Consider the following 16,626-nt stretch of genomic DNA (forward strand, 5'->3'; position numbering starts at 1 on the left):
AAAATGCTGTGCCTATGTAAAGCCTAACTGAAGATAGTCAGTCTTGTCAGATGTTTAGTTGATCCATTTCAAACAGGTCATCAATCGGTTCCTGATGCTTTACAACAGTAATTATTGGCTCATATTAAAAAGTATTTCAAAACCAAATTAAATTGAACAAATGTTCCACTCATCTTAAACTATTTGTCCTCCGTCTTGTCTCCAAAGACCTACAGTTGTACCACAGTGAAACACTGGAGCTGATGCTGCAGCGCTGGTCCAAACTTGAAAAAGACTTCCGCATGAAGAATGGCCGCTATGACATCAGTAAAATACCTGACATTTATGACTGTGTGAAGTACGATTTCATACACAATGCCTCTCTGGGCCTGGAAGACACACTGGAGCTGTTTAGGTTGTCTCGAGCTTTGGCTGACATTGTTATCCCTCAGGTGAGAGATGGGTACAGGAAGGAGGGAATAAAGAGCAGGAAAGGCAGATGTTTATAGAGTAAAATTGCAAAGCAATATTTTCGAACATTTTGTGCATAAGGTTGTTTTTTTTCTTTTGTAACTGTCCAAGATGAGTTTAGATAACCAGAAGAAAAGCCAAATAACTGCTTTACCTACTATAATTCTGTTCAAAATGTAGCGAAATCATTTTATTTTTTGTATTTTGAAGTCCTTCACATTTAAAAGGTGAAAAAAAGACATGAAGGAAAGTTCAATAATCAAGCTCAGACATTTTAGTGTGTATGATTTACAATTAAATGTTGATCAATTTTGAACTTTTTAATTGGTGTTAAAATGTATTTTTTTAAAAGGTGTGTTTATATAAATAAGACCAATTGACTGTTTTTCACATTATTTAAACTAAGAAAGAAATATCACTCATTTATGTGCTTTTTTTGTGGTTTTAGGAATATGGCATGAATAAAGCGGAGAAATTGGACATAGCATATGCCTACTGCCTCCCACTGGTCAGAAAGATTCGGCTTGACCTACAGAGGACCCATGAGGATGAGTTTGTCAACAAACTACATCCTCTGTGAGTTTGATTAGTTTTGTTGTTGTAGAAAAAGATTTGCAGTTAGACCTCTTGAAAAAAATTTGACTTGTTTGCAGGTACTCTCGTGGAGTCCTGTCTCCTGGACGCCATGTCAGGACACGTTTGTATTTCACCAGTGAGAGTCACGTCCACTCCTTGCTCAGCTTTTTCCGCTATGGAGGCTTGCTTGATGTAAGAAATCAACACTAGTGAATGTTAAATGTTTCTCAAGGGGGGATTATAGGTGAAGCTAAGGTTCTCTTTTTGTGTGTGTGTGTGTGCGCATATGTGCTTAAAAGGAGGAGAAGGATCAGCAGTGGAAGCGTGCCATGGATTACCTCAGTGCTGTCTCTGAACTTAACTACATGACTCAGATTGTCATCATGCTATATGAGGATAACAATAAGGTAGGAGGGGTGTTATTATTTGTGTTATTTACTTGCACCTGCCTATCTGGTCATTTGTTTGTGTGTAAATGCACACATTTTTAATATGCAATTTAGAAATTAATGTACCCGTTTAGTAACAATGGTCGTATTAAATAGTAAATAACCACTATTTAGGTACCGAAGTGTCATCAAATGTAGACTTGGATTGTTAAAATGCGTCACTGTACAGCTGCTTAATTAATTTTTAGTACACAATCAGGATATTTTATATTCCTCAAATCAAAATTCTTGAAAATACAGTGCTCAGCGTAAATGAGTACACCCCCTTTGAAAAGTACCATTTTAAACAATATCTCAATGAACACAAAAACTATTTTCAAAATGTTGTATATATATAAGTTTGTATAACATCTGTTAAACTTATAACATGAAAGTATGGTCAATAACATAACTTAGATTACACATTTTTCAGTTTTACTGAAATAAGGGCGATGCAAAAATGAGTACACCCCACAACAAAAACTACTAAATCTAGTACTTTGTATGGCCTCCATGATTTTTAATGACAGCACCAAGTCTTCTAGGCTTGGAATGAACAAGTTTGAAACATTTTGCTACATCAATCTTTTTCCATTCAAGAATTATCTCTTTTAGAGACTGGATGCTGGATGGAGAGTAATCCTCAACTCTTCAGAATTCCCCATAGGTGTTCAATTGGGTCAGATCAGGAGACATACTTAGCCACTGAATCACTTTTACCCTCTTCTTCTTCAGAAATCCAACAGTGGCCTTCGATGTGTGTTTAGGATCATTGTCATGTTGGAAAAGTGCACGACGCCCAAAGGCACGGAGTGATGGTAGCATCTTTTCTTTCAGTATAGAGCAAAACATCTGTGAATTCATGATGCCATCACTGAAACGCAGCTCCAAGACACCAGCAGCACTCATGCAACCCCACATAAGGACACTGCCACCACCATGTTTCACTGTAGGCACCGTGCATTTTTCTTTGAATTCCTCACCTTTGCGACGCCATACAGTTTTGAAGCCATCAGTTTGAAAATATTTATCTTGGTCTCATCACTCCAAAGTACAGAGTCCCAGTAGTCTTCATCTTTGTCAGCATGGGCCCTGGCAAACTCTAGGCGGGCTTTTATGTGCCTGGGCTTTAGGAGAGGCTTCCATTGGGACAGCACCCATGCATGCCATTCCTCTGCAGTGTACGCTGTATTGTGTCACGGGAAATAGTCACCCCAGTTTGGCTTTCTACTTCGTTGGATAACTGCAGTGAACTTGCATGCCGATTTTCTTTCACCCTTCTCATCAGGAGACGCTCCTGTCGAGGTGTTAACGTCCGCGGACGACTTGGACGTCTCTGTGAGATGGTTGCAGTTCCATCTTTTTAAAATTTTTGTACCACTTTTGCTACAGTATTCTGACTGATAAGTAAAGCTTTGCTGATCTTCTTGTAGCCTTCACCTTTGCGGTGTAAAGAAATGATTTTCTTTCTCAAGTCTTGAGTCATTTCTCTTCCATGTGGTGCCATTGCTAACAACATGAAATGGGAAGGGGTTTATAGTCAACTGTCTGCTGGACACCTGTGTGATGAATAATTAGACTCACCTGTGGTTGATTATTGTTAAATTGGACATTTGTAGTCTAAAATTTAGCCTTGCTCCAGAGACTTTCAGTGGGGTGTACTCATTTTTGCATCATCCCAATTTGAGTAAAACTATACATTTTGTTCTCTAAGATATATTATTAACCTTACTTTCATGTTATAAGTTAAACAGATGTTAAATAAAACTTAGTCTTGTCAACATTTTGGAAATTGTTTTTGTTTTCATTGAGATATTGTTTAAAATGGTACTTTTCGAAGGGGGTGTACTCATTTACGCTGAGCACTGTAAGTCATTTCACTTGATTGTCTGGTGGGGCAATGGTTCAGACATTTTTTAAGAATATCTCAAACACCTCTGTTCTTCTTAAGGACGTGACCTCTGAGGAACGCTTCCATGTAGAGCTTCACTTCAGCCCAGGGGTCAAAGGTGTTGAGGAGGAAGACAACGCACCCACTGGCTTTGGCTTCAGGCCCGCTTCTGCAGAAGTAGCACGACAGGTACTATCACGTCCTAGCATTTCATCAATATTCTACACAGTCTACATCATTTTTTCTCTTCATTTGCTCACTCACAACGAGCAGAAAGAGTCGGACCCTGGCAGTCTTGAGGATCTCTCACGAGATGAGACGGACCGCGCTGGGCCACTGTCTGAGCCAATCACTATTCAGAAGAGGTCTCCACTTGTACGCAATCGAAAAACTGGATCCATGGAGGTGGGTGTCACAGACTTAATGCAAATAATAAAGCATTGTGAAGTCTTGTTTCTGAACTCGGTTTTAAACCGTCTTCCACTGTGGGCTTGCAAAGTTACAGCATATTTTATTATCAAACATTAAATAACAAACCTCAACAGAGATAATTTTCAGTAACTTATTTAATCAGTGATGTTTAATAGGTCCAGAGTTTCTCTTTTATGGTTTTGGCCTTTCCTGTTGCCCAAAATCACATTTTACTCTGCAATTTAGCAGCCATTATTGAAGACTGGTTTGTGTAATATCATATATGCCAGTTTTCCTGTTAATCAGTGTGATTGTGTGTGTGTGTGTTCCACCAGGTCCTGTCAGAAACGTCATCGTCTAAAGTAGGCAGTTATCGCCTCTTCTCTTTCTGCACACGTCAGTCCCCTGAGATGAAACAAAGTGGATTAGGTAGGTCTCCTCATGCCCTGTTTCCATAGCAACCATTTATAAAGACGATGCAAAATTAATCTGAGTGAGAGGTGCAACTTTCTTTGGATGAGTTTTGACTACAGTATCCAACAGTGCACACACCACTGGGACATGCAGGCAGGCAGACAGATGAACATATACCTGTATTTGTTAAAACATCTGCTTGGAAGAAAACTACTTTCCAAATACAATAGGTGCTGATATATATGATGAAACTAAATCTGAATTTCATGCCAGTTTTTTCTTTAAATAACAAACACTTATATACAAATACATTGGTTTGTACTTAATAATAATCCAGTTTGAGTGGATGTAATTAAGAATGTTTGGATGACATGGTCTGAAATTTAATTTCAGCTTCACACATGTAAACTAAACGATAAAAATCAACAATAAAAAATGTGTTCTCTGCGGAGGCTTTATATTCTATTTAATTCACATGCAGCATGTTTTTGATACACCCATACGTTGTTTTCATCAATCAGTTAACAAGTCTGGGCTGAGGAAAAAGCAATGGTGGAAATCCATTGTTTTTATTTTATTTTTGGTTGAATACATTCATTTATTCAATGAGGCTGCAGCAACTTTATACATCTCTGCAGCACCCAGGTTTTTTTTTTGCTTAATTGAAAATGGATGTTAAAAAAGCACAGCCCCTCAAAACGTCTCTCTGCCTTCTTCCATGTGTTTCTCAAGCCTGTTTAGATGCTGCATGTGAATGGCCCCTTAAACTTTACACAGGTCCACACAAATTAAAATGTGCGTTGTCCTTTTTCCATGGCAATGAACCTCAATCTCTTCCCCCTCAGCACAAGCCTGAATAAGTGACTAAAGCCTCTTTTTTTTTTTAATAGCTCTATTGCGTTGCCATACAGTGGTGAAATGTTGGCTGTCATAAATATTGCAGTTAAACATTTGGTTGTGTCAGAACTAAAGCACAACATCTTGACACTGCTTAACACTTCAAAAAGGAGGGGGGAAGTCATGAGAGTCACAAGGACTAGTTGCATTTTTTTATCCTTTTCCTCCAAGCTCTGTTTTTATCTCCATTCTACTCTATTTTCCTTGTACCGATGAAAATGAAAGGTACAAGGAAAATGTAAAGTAGATGCTTAACACATTGAATATGTAACAAACTGCCAAAGTTCAGTCTGTTTTTTTTCTCCTCCTGCCTCTTGTGAGGAGTGAAAAACATAGAGAGAGGGAGATCTTGGTCTAAGTTGTATGGTCTCTTCTGGGTTCTTGAGTCTGTCTGCCTTGTCTGTCTTTTTTCAGTTTTTCTGTCTCCTTTTCTCTCTTTCTCAGATGCTAATTGATTCTAGTTGTTTTGATTCAAGCCTAGTTTATACTACATGATTTTCAGCCCAATGTTCCAGTTGCTTACGAAAGCCCCCAGTGAGTGCTTCATTGTCAGTTGCCAATTGCTTTGTGCAAACTCTTCAAAGAGATGATTCAAAAAAGCCACCCAACAATCTGGTCATGTAGTGTGAACTGGGCTGCTTAAGCATGTTATCTAGTTGTGACTAACCCCCCCCCCGCCCCACTCGCAGGCTCTCAGTGCGCCGGGCTCTTCAGCACCACTGTCCTAGGTGGGTCCTCTAGTGCCCCTAATCTGCAAGACTACGCACGTGCACACCGCAAAAAATTCTCCACTGGCAGTCTATCCTACAAAGACGGTACGTGTTTGAGACCTCACCAAACTGCACAGGGTTGGTAGAAGTTCAGTGTCTTACGCATTTTCTCACTCCTAAAAACATAAAATACTGTGAGTTGGACATCAGTATCAAAACCCTGCAAGGTAACTGGGCACAATGAATAAAATAGGTAGAAATGTGCACTGCATATTATGTTAAGCATTAAGTAGCAGTGAAGTAGTCAGACAATGTCTAAAATCACAGAAGAAGAACATATTCAGAAAACTCTCACCACTCTATTGTTTTACTTAATATTAATGTTCTTTTCAAGAATTCTGGAAATTATAGACTGGATATAAATAAGTGTAAAGTAAATTAAGATTCAGCCTTAATAACAAGGCTATGAATCTATGACTATTCTTGCCAAAAGACAAAAAAGGCAGCGAATTAATGAAAATATAAGATATTTTGATGGATGAATATGCCACTAGAACAGGTTAGTTTTATCCAATTTAGGTGACACATCATCAGATGAAACGTTTACTAGAATTAAAAAAGCGCCATCATAGTCATCTGTGCCAGTGGATATTTTCGACATACATCACTTTGACTATGATTGGCATTTTTCCTTTACCATTTCTATACATGCTGACTCATGGCCAGTTCAGTTTTCTAAACCCAATATACACTGTTCATCAAGTTTTTCTTTAGTTTGTTAGATGTGAGAGGTTTGATATATATATATATATATATATATATATATTTTTTTTTTTTTTTTTTTCAATTCTAAACAAAATGTATGATTTCCTTCAGAGCTACAGCATGAAGGTTATAACGTAGCTGTTCAGTTTGTGTTAATTTACTGCCCTTCAATCCTAAGATTATGATTTCCTGTGTTATTTTCTTTCTGGCATGCTCCATGGCTGCATTTACCTCTTATTGCAGTCTTTCAGTTTCCATTTCTCTTATTGGGACTACTTACTAACAAAACATATGTCTCCCAGAGACAATGATCATGACTGTGATCATCTGAATTTTACATTCTCATCATAAACTTTTTCCAATATTTTAGCCCCCTCTGCTGACATCAGGCAAACATGTTTAATATTATACATGAAAGGAAATTATGAATTGTCAATATTCAGGGCTGAACAATGCTCAAAACATGGTCAACGTTCTTGGCCACAATTTTGTGGCTGAGGTGATGTCTGTTGTCCAGTAGGCGTCAGTGTGGTGTCATACAGAATTTCTTTCCTCTCAGCCTTCATCCTCCTGGTTGTCTCACATTGCCTCGCGTTTGGTCTTTGTCATCCATCTTGTTATACCATCATTTTCAAGAATCAAATGAAGTATTGTATTTTCCATGCAGTCAGTTTGCCTGAATTGCAGTGTAGCAGTGCATGCTCCTCTGAGTGCAGCGTTGGTTTCATGCTTTTTGAATTTTTTTCCATGCTGTAGCACCAGTCAGGTTCACACAGTTGGTATTTCTCACTGTTGTTGTCTTTGTGTTACAGAACATGACACCAGTCAGAACATTGTCACTTTAAGTGGGCTTGTTGTTAAGCTTGTCAGTTAGATTTCAAGAAGTAAAATGCAAGATAACCTGAATAACTCAGTTCAGTTTCAATTGCACTTTGTGTGCTTGGACCCAAATGATGGGCTTTTTTTCTGTGTTCTTGTCACCTCCTAAGCTATAACCATTTTGTTTCACTTGGTCATCTATGAATGTTCCATCTGATTCTTGATCCGCAGCCACCTTTACACATCTCCACATTTTTAACATTATGGAACCTGGTAACAAGTAGTTTGACATTAGGTACAGACCATTTTTGACATTAGGTGCCTGGTAACGGGTATTAACTTCAGGTATTTCTAATTCTTTAACCACTCTTTCGCATATAAGCTATACGTTACACAGTTGCATCCACATTGGAAGATAAAAGAGAAATGATTAAACAATGATTACTGTGGCTCATAGTAACACTAGTGATTTTTTTTTTTTATTTCCTCAGAGTTGTTGTCTATGCCGGCAGTAAAACGATTTTCTGTGTCGTTTGCAAAGCATCCGACTAATGGTACGTCTGCTTCTTTCAAGTATTTTTCCACTCCACCTCCCTTTGTCTTGCATGTCTTCAGTTTATTTTTACCTTGGGTTTTTTTTCACATGGCCCTCCAGCATACCAGGTTTCCATTTTAGTTTTTTTTGTTTTCTAATTATTGACATTTTTTTCCTCATATGCTTTGGATTGTTATTTTCTAACACAACCTGACATTCTCTTTCTAACCAGGGTTCCCACTGGTCATTCAATTTGTGAATTAGGAGATGGGGAATGTCAGCAAATTTTTCAGCAGCATCATTGTAGTGATGTGCAAAACACAGCCATCTTTAAACTGCTTTTACCCATGATGAAAAGCATTAGAACTCAAACAAAACATTTTCTCAATTAAAATCTTTTTCTGTCTTTTATAGCAATTAACACGAAACATGCTCATAGGCTGTGATCATTCCATCCCGCCTTTATACATTGATGATAATAAACCTCATTCAATCACAGTGAACACATGATATATATTTCTATTGCCTTTGCGTTTTATGGATTCAGCCCATTGTGATTTATTTTGATAATATTTTTAGTGTCTTGCAGTTTGTCTGTTTGAGACCAGTTTAACTTAGATTCAGCACAGTCCCACTTCTCTTTGTTTGCTTGAGTTGTTAAAGTGATGACATAAGTGGACACACCCACTCTCTGTAGTGTGAAAGATAATTTCCTTGGCATTGTATACTGTGTAATGTTATCATACAAGTGTCCAAAAAGAGCTGCCCCTGGGGCGTAACCTAAAGGCTGCCTCCTCACAGTTAAAAGAAAGTCTGACAAATGAAGGTAATATCCACTGTAGGTCCAGTAGGGCTGTCAGACAATATTTCTAATGAAAGATCAAATAATATTTGTTGTTGAAACAATCACCATGCCCTGTTACCACTAGTATTAGAGTTCTCAGCTGGCCTGAAAATTACAACCCGACCCGACCTGGCCCACGGGTCTTTAAGCCCGAACCCGACCTGGCCCGACACACAAGCATGAATTGTTCACCCGAACCCGACCAGGCTGCAAATACATTACATGGAAAACTTAACCAGTGTAAGGGAAGTTGAAATGTAATGGGGTTTTTTCTACTCAAACCTCAAGTCCTTTCTGCACAGTAGTACTTTACCTGTCATACATAAAAATCTGACAGAATGTGTGGAATTTACCTTCAATCAGATTACGTAAACCAGTGCTCATTTAAAAAATGTAATTCCCTTTTTACCCTTTTAAAACCTAATTTGTCCCACACTGTTCAAAACGTAGCACAACAATGGAGGTTTATGATGAACCAAGGGTGGGAACCCTGTTTACAATTAGTCATCATTACCCAATAATTCAGTATTTTAACCCTTCGCTTGTCTCCTCTCACTTCACCTCAGTAAAGCTGTGATTACTGTTAAATCACAGCTGACTCAATCGACCAGGATCTTACTGCCAAACTAGGGCTCACAGGCACACAGGGTTTTCTGTGTTTTCAGTACACAGTGGTTCAGTATTTTCAAGATTTGAAAAAAGAGCAAATATTCAATTATTCATTAATGATGAAATACGGTGTAATTTAAGTATTTTTTTAAACAACAGGTATTACATTGTTCTGAGTTACTTTCGGTACCTGCATGATCAAGCATTTTTCCCTCTTTCCACAATCTGAAGACTATTAAACAGATTTAATGGACAGTAGTAGTCAGTTGGGATCTTGTTTATGTTTTTAGTCTCTGCTTTTGAATTGAATAGTTGAAAGTTGGAGAGCTGTCTGTCGTTTTGGTCTCGGTATTGTGTATTGGTGGCAAGTTTTTGTGAGAGTCACTCTTATAGCCAGAGCTGTGACATGTATGTACAGCAGTCAGATCTCATTTATGCTACACATACACACAGTGTTTTTATCTTACATGTGTCATTTACCACAGGAACACAAGATGACACATCAGTGGCTCCACCTCTCTGGAGCACTGCAACAGGTATGGCGACCCCAATTGATGCAGTTTTGTGTTGGCACCTGCTCCAGCTTCGTCTGAGTGTCTGAAAAGTGATATAAAATGGTGGAAACAAAATGTTTCTGTATTTTGCCTGATTTATCTGCGTCTGCAGTGTTCCTTTGTAGAGGGGGCTGAGAGTCGGCTCTTATTTTGGGCTGTGCTGCTTCTTTTAAATGTCCTGTATCACACTTGCTCCCTTGTGAGTTTACTTTACAGATTGGAGCAATGAAATTGGTAGTGTATACATTTTAAACGTGAAGCTTGGAAACTACAGAGGAGCAATATGGTGTTTTTCCCCTGGTTCTTGTTCTGAGCTTCTCTGAAGAGCTGGATTGTTTTATTTTACAAAAAAATGCTTGAGATGAGTTTGCTGTTTACTGATTGTTGGCTGTTTGGGAAACAGCCTTGATAAGCTGTTGGCTTCATTTGCAGTACTCTTGATACATACTCACACACATATACACACACTTCGCCTTCCTCCTCTTTCTTCTTTGTTGTATACCTACCTACTTGCTCCACTCTCCTGTATCCTCTCATCTGTATTGTACCTCGCTCCTTTCCTCCTTCCGTTCTTGCTTGCTTATGTCCTATTTTTTCATGTCCGTTGTACTGCTCCTCCTCCTCCTCCTCCTCCTCCTCCTCCTCCTCCTCCTTCCTCCTCCTCCACTGGTGTGTTCTTCCTTGCTCTCCCTCTTCTTCCTCAGAGCCCTTTGAAGAGCACCATGTGGCCCAGTTGTTGAGGCCTTTCTCCACCGACCTCAGCCTGGGCCGCCGTCACTCTCTGGACAGGGCGCTGGCCCACCACCTCCACCAGTGCTCCTACCACCTTCGCCTCTTTCGAAACTGGCTCATCTCCGGCCAGGACCCTCTAGAGTACCTCTACGGTCAGCCCCTGGCCCTGTCCTCCATACCCCCAGCCTCATGCCCTGTCCAAGCACTGCTCACGGTTTAGTTGGGACTGTGCTTGTTCTGTGGTTGACTCTTGTGCTTTGCCTCTTGATGTTTCTGCATGCTTGCCTGTGTCTGTGGTCATGCAGATTGCAAGCTGGAGTGGTGTGAGCTGTTTTGGGACTTTTGGGCCATTTATTTATTTGCCAAACGCAACATTGATTCTCCCCCTTTGCAGTGGTGTCAGCTGCCCAAATCTTCTCTAATCTAAACTCCCCTTTTTTCATGAAGCCTCATAGGTTCTTAAACCCTGTAAGGCTAAAGCAACATGTGCCCCAAAGTGATGTAAATACACTGTACATTCCCCCAAACATTGTTAATCAGTCAACATTACTACACATAGTTGTGCATTTTTGTGGGCTTTATTGTAACATGAATATGTTCATGTTGAAGTGACACACCCTCTTTCCATTAAGATGTCTCTTTACTTTCAGCTGTAAGCAGACAACATATCATCTCCATCCTGCCCCTCCATGTCATATAAAGACAGAACCTGTTATTCATCTACATCACATTCAACTGCACTTGGATTAAGGCTGTGTTTTACTTCAATTTGAATGCCAATTGCCCCCTTTCCTGACCTTAACCAGCATGTGATTCCTGCCTGTCTGCTGTACACGTGGCTAACTCACACCCTGTGCAGATGAACACTGTACAAAACATCCTCTTTGGAGGATTTAAACAAGTGAGGCAAGCTGTGGTTTGACGCTTTGTGAACGGCTCTGGTGAAATGCGGCTTGTTTATAAACTAACAGTGGATGAGGTGATGAGATGTTTGGACTTGAGCTGTGGTCTGGACAGCTTTGACCGCTGTGTGCTGCTGTTAGAGTTGCAGCCTGTGTGAGCAGAAAGGCAGATGTCGTGTGTTTTGGAGACCTGCTTGCTTTTGCAAATGGAGCCCGATGTTTGGCTCATGTAGGCTTGTTTAACCAGTTGATATGGTGTCATGTTGTCTTGGCTTTTAGCATGGTTTTTGCTACTTGCCTGTGTGGAAATGAACCAATGAGGCTGGTGGGAATTCACAGCGGGTTTGGTCCCGTCCAGAATCATGAACAGGATTTTTGAGCACTGTGTTGAGGTGTAGTTTATGGTTGGCTATGGTGCATTGGTGTCAGATGACGTGGATCTGCTTGCTCCTCCTCTGAGAGCCTTGTCAAACTGAGGGCTGATGTGCCTGCGGGCGTCATGTTTTTCTCCTCTGCCGCAGGCTTTGAAGGCTGCTCCATGGTGCCCTCCATCTATCCACTCGAAACACTGCACAACTCGCTGTCGCTAAAACAGGTCAACGAGTTCCTCACAAAAGTGTGCGAGAGTGCCGGGGACCCACACTCCAGGACGACCAGAGGTTAGACGACAAACCTAGATTTCACGTGATTTTTAAAAAGTGTCATCATTGCTTCTTAACATGACTTGTGTTCCTGTTTTTCCCTGCAGCTCTGACAGCCATGTTTGCCACACACAACAATCCATCCGTAGAGTCTTACATCCCTCAGAGAGTCCTTTCTTCTTCCATCTCTCTTAAATCTCGTTCTGACAGACCTCCTTGGTGTGAGTATCACAGCAGTTCCAGTTCCATATTAATAGACATTTACCATTGATAGTAAAAAAACTAGAAAAAACACTTTGTTCTGTATTGTTTTATTCTCGTTCCCTCTCATACTCCCTCTGTGGGTTTGTTTTCTGTCCCTGCAGACAGCAGTGGTCCATCCAGCACAGTGTCCAGCGCTGGGCCGTCTTCTCCCACCACAGCTGACACTTCACCACGCTTTAGTTTCAGTGATAAAATTTCCCTGACCCCTCAGAGCAGTGAAGAAACCCACTCCTCTCAAAATGCTTCCACTCAGCCAACGCCTGCCGTTGGGTCACAGATCCTTGACCCAGCTTGCCCTCCTGTCTCAAACCCTGTTGAGGCCCCTTTGACTCCAGACAACTCACCAGAAGATGACGTGGAGACTGGTCAGCTGCCAGATCATCATCAACACATGCAGGAAGGGCCAGAGGTGACCTCTGCCTCTTTGGATTCTCTAATTCCAGATTCTGGCCTGAGGCCGGCCTGCTCTGCATTAACTGAGCTTGCTCTGGGCCGAATGGAGGGTTACTGCCTGCCAGGCTCTCTTCCTGTACTGCTGGAGCTCAGAGAGAGCAGCAGCGAGGCCGGCTCCAGCTCCCAGACACCCCAGTCTCCTGAAGGACCTGATGAGTTCTTTGACACCCAGGAGTCCATGGAGCTATGGACGGACAGTCCAGAAAGCCTTCCTCATCCTGAGACGCCTCTGGAGCTTGGAGCCACTCACCCAGTGAAGCCATAGGGTGAAAAATTCCAGAACATTATACTACATATATATATATGTCAGAAACTAGTGTGGTTGCATCGTACAGGCATCAATCTTGTTGTCAATCATGAGCCAACCAAGCCTTTCCTCTATTCTAACTTACTAACTGTGTGTTGTAACTAGTGCTGGACGGTATGACCAAAAATGTTTATTGCGGTACTTTTCAAAATTTCAACGGTTTTGGTTTCATGGTATACAAAAGAATCAGAATAAGTGTGTGTGTGTGTGCGTGTGCGCGTGTACTCGCTCATATGCGAGTGGCTGAGACGCATCCAAGTGTGTGTCTGTTAATGTAACTGTATACATTCTTGTTACTGTCAGACTTGATTTCTGCTAAAGTGGTGGAGTAAATTGATCATTCCTGCGATCACTACCCCAGTTGCATGTGTGGTGCAGCTGTGAAAGAGCCGACGAACAGTGTTTTGCTACGCTGCGTTCCATTTTTCATATATCTTGCGGTATACAAAGTTCATATCATTTTCGGTATGAACCGGTATACCACCCAGCACTAGTTGTAACTATGGGCAGCTAGCTGGTCCTCACATTCGTCCATGTTTTGGACAAGCGTGATGATGCCATAATATGTGCCGTTTTGTTCCCTTTTAAAAAGCTCATCGGTGCACAGCAGTAACATCACTGAGCCTCCTCTGGACAGGCCACTGGCTCAGTCCATTTGTTTCTGAAGATGTAGCAAGCAAGTTCTTTTAAGGTCAATTTTTATTGTTTAATGGGGGAATATGTATTAAGTCATAAAATGACCATCATACATCATTAGAGATTAGGAAAACGTGTGTGGGGGTTCTGGTTTGTTGCACCGTGTATCCTGGGTTTGTCATTCAAACACAACAAGCTGCAGCTATGGGTTACAAATGCTTTGTTTTACCAAACCTAAAAAGTCTCACTACCCCATCTTAAAGAAAAATGAGGGTCTGAAGTGGAGATCTGTTAAAATATAGATGGCTGAAAGTTTGTCACAGATAGATATGCTGGTGTGGATCATTTTCTCTTGGACAGGGAAGCAAAACAGAGCTCCGGCTAAGGTTAGCTAATGCTTTATATTAAACATATATTATATTCCTACAGTTAATTTTTGTCACCTTGCCGTCTCCTCTCACCATGTGATAGTTCTCCTGCTCTGAGGGAGACGTACTTTCACTTTCAGTCTCTGCCTCTCCCTGACAAATGAAAATGAACCAAGTAGCTTCAATGTTTATAAAAAAATCAAACATGGAGCAGTGCTACACTGAGTTACACTGTGTTAAGTGCAAGTGCAGCTCCAGCTCCATGTTTCTTTGTGTAGGAAACTTTAGTGACCACACACTAGTTGATACAAGCAACCGTTACTGTAAACAGTTGGACAACAACTTTCCCTAAAGCTGCAGTTGTTGATATTTGGCCACTGGGGAAGAAAAACAAACACACACCCGAGATTTTTTTATCACCCCTGGACAATTCTCTTGGCAAATTCATTTTTGTTCCGTTATTAAGTTTCACAATAGGTGCTCCAACAAGTCTTTAGAAAAAAAAACTACTCATCTGCTAGATGTTCCACTTTATTCAACAACTTTTTGTTACTGTAGTCTTATACGTCTTTGAGTGTTTTCACATTTAATTGAGTTGATTTAGTTAATTCATAGTGATACTAAAACTTAATGGATTAATATACTGTTATACTTTCTTAGCTTTAGCATGTACTCTGGGACAGCTGCAGTAGTTTGGAATTTTAGGGCAGCCACATTTTGTTGCTGAGCTTTGCTGTTTGTGCCATGTTTGTTGCAGGAATGATTAGACTTGCTGCTTTTCTGAGAAGCACAGACAGTGACTTGCAATTTGAAACTGACAGGAAACACAGCCGGTGGCCGGTCTGTTCTTCATCATACGTATGTCTGTCAGTCCTGTGCTGAGTATCACTGGTGGTTACATCTTTTGCGCCTTTAATCAGGATTTATTTGTTCATGAATCATTACTGCCAGTTAAATGTGTACGTTTAAAATGGAAGTAATCTCCAGGTCAACCACGTGTGCACTGCTTACTGCCAAAGTCTTTAAGCCTCTTCAAAGATTTAATATAATCAGTGGGAAAAGATGTAGAGAAAATATTTATTTTGAAATTACAGCTTGGAGAGAAAAACTTGGTATTTTTATTAGCCACATATATAGCCAGAGCTATTGTATATTTTTGTAAAATCACCTCACATTTTGGGAAAATGTAAAAGCTAATCTCATTTTACCTCTGAACAAACAGGTTTTACATTCAAGCAGCTTTATTATGGCAAGCAATTATATGTAGCAGGTATGTGATCGCGTGTGTGTGGGGGGGAAGGGGGGGTGATGCACACATGCTTGAGAAGCAAATACGAGAACGAATATACTGATTTGCGAATCTGTGTTTATTTAATGTTACAGTGCAATGAACTGTAGTGGTGTAAAATACAACTAAGAGTTGGTAAAAACAGTAAAAACATGACACCATAGTCGGCGTGTGCATGTTCTTGAGCTCACTGTTTTTGCTGTTTGTGTAGCAGGTGCTGATTCCTTCACACAGATCAAGCGCACATATTTTGTCACCTCCAGTAACGCAGATCATCTTTGTTTGATTTCTTTTAAGAAGCCTGTCATTGTCTTAAAAAAAAACATTATTCTTGGAAATGATCTGTTCTGTTTAACAGGACTTAATTTAAAATTTGTAGAAATGGCTTGAGATCTGTGTGGAGCTATGGAGAGACTGTGACTCTGTTTACATGGACAGCAGTATTCTGGACATTAAGGAGATCTGATTAAGTTACTGCCTCGTAAACGGCTTTTTCTGATTACATTATGTAAACGGGAATATGACTGCAATATGCATATAGCAATTTATGTAAACATAATCTGAATGTTTTATTCAGAATAAGGTCAACTGTTGGTTTAATAGTGTTCATGTAGTCTAACATTAACTCAATGAAAGAATAAAATAAAAACTATGATCTTTTCTACATTTATTGTTAAAATTGTCTGAGGTCATCTTGTCAACTAATATTCCTAAGCAAAAAAGGGCAGTTATTCAATTTTTTTTTGCTAATTGTCTTCTTTGTGTGCTCTTTGTCTCCTGTAACCACACACATTGATGAAGTTAGTGTCCCGGTGCTTTAACACTAGAGGGCAGCAGAGAGGAGATCTCATGAAACATGAATAGCCTTTTGTTAATCAGCTTTTCTCTGCTTAATCAAATTCTTCTGATGCAATTTATAATATTTTGGGATGCATCAGGATGAATGGCTCTCAAAACTGGGTTATATCTATATAGAAATTATCCCAATGAAATCTGTTCTCTGTTGTATATGAATTTAAAGTGACTTCTGAGAAATGGGTTTAAAACGTGTATAGAATAGGTCAAACCACAACTGTTAAATATAACTGGAGCCTCATAAATTTAGTGGATTACCCTTTAAAGCTCACAGCAG

General features: G+C 40.1%; 1 protein-coding gene across 16 annotated transcripts in view; it reads left to right on the forward strand.

Annotated features, from left to right (window-relative positions):
* Nucleotides 1–16,160, forward strand: part of ppip5k1a (diphosphoinositol pentakisphosphate kinase 1a) — a 29,701-nt gene extending 13,541 nt beyond the window's left edge. For 7 of the 16 annotated variants that reach the window (XM_058629223.1, XM_058629224.1, XM_058629222.1 and 4 more), the window contains exons 20-31: nucleotides 208–431; nucleotides 899–1,026; nucleotides 1,104–1,218; nucleotides 1,326–1,433; nucleotides 3,406–3,750; nucleotides 4,092–4,185; nucleotides 5,757–5,882; nucleotides 7,853–7,915; nucleotides 10,608–10,787; nucleotides 12,059–12,196; nucleotides 12,286–12,399; nucleotides 12,544–16,160. In XM_058629223.1, the coding sequence (XP_058485206.1) occupies nucleotides 208–431; nucleotides 899–1,026; nucleotides 1,104–1,218; nucleotides 1,326–1,433; nucleotides 3,406–3,750; nucleotides 4,092–4,185; nucleotides 5,757–5,882; nucleotides 7,853–7,915; nucleotides 10,608–10,787; nucleotides 12,059–12,196; nucleotides 12,286–12,399; nucleotides 12,544–13,160 (2,252 nt within the window). In that variant the 3' untranslated portion in view covers nucleotides 13,161–16,160. Of the gene's footprint in view, nucleotides 1–207; nucleotides 432–898; nucleotides 1,027–1,103; nucleotides 1,219–1,325; nucleotides 1,434–3,405; nucleotides 3,751–4,091; nucleotides 4,186–5,756; nucleotides 5,883–7,852; nucleotides 7,916–9,834; nucleotides 9,886–10,607; nucleotides 10,788–12,058; nucleotides 12,197–12,285; nucleotides 12,400–12,543 lie in introns of all 16 variants that reach the window. The other 9 variants (XM_058629229.1, XM_058629234.1, XM_058629231.1 and 6 more) reach the window with 9 other exon arrangements.
* Nucleotides 16,161–16,626: the final 466 nt, after the last annotated feature.

The sequence above is a fragment of the Solea solea genome, chromosome 5 (assembly GCF_958295425.1).
Source record: "Solea solea chromosome 5, fSolSol10.1, whole genome shotgun sequence".
NCBI classification, from domain to species: domain Eukaryota; kingdom Metazoa; phylum Chordata; class Actinopteri; order Pleuronectiformes; family Soleidae; genus Solea; species Solea solea.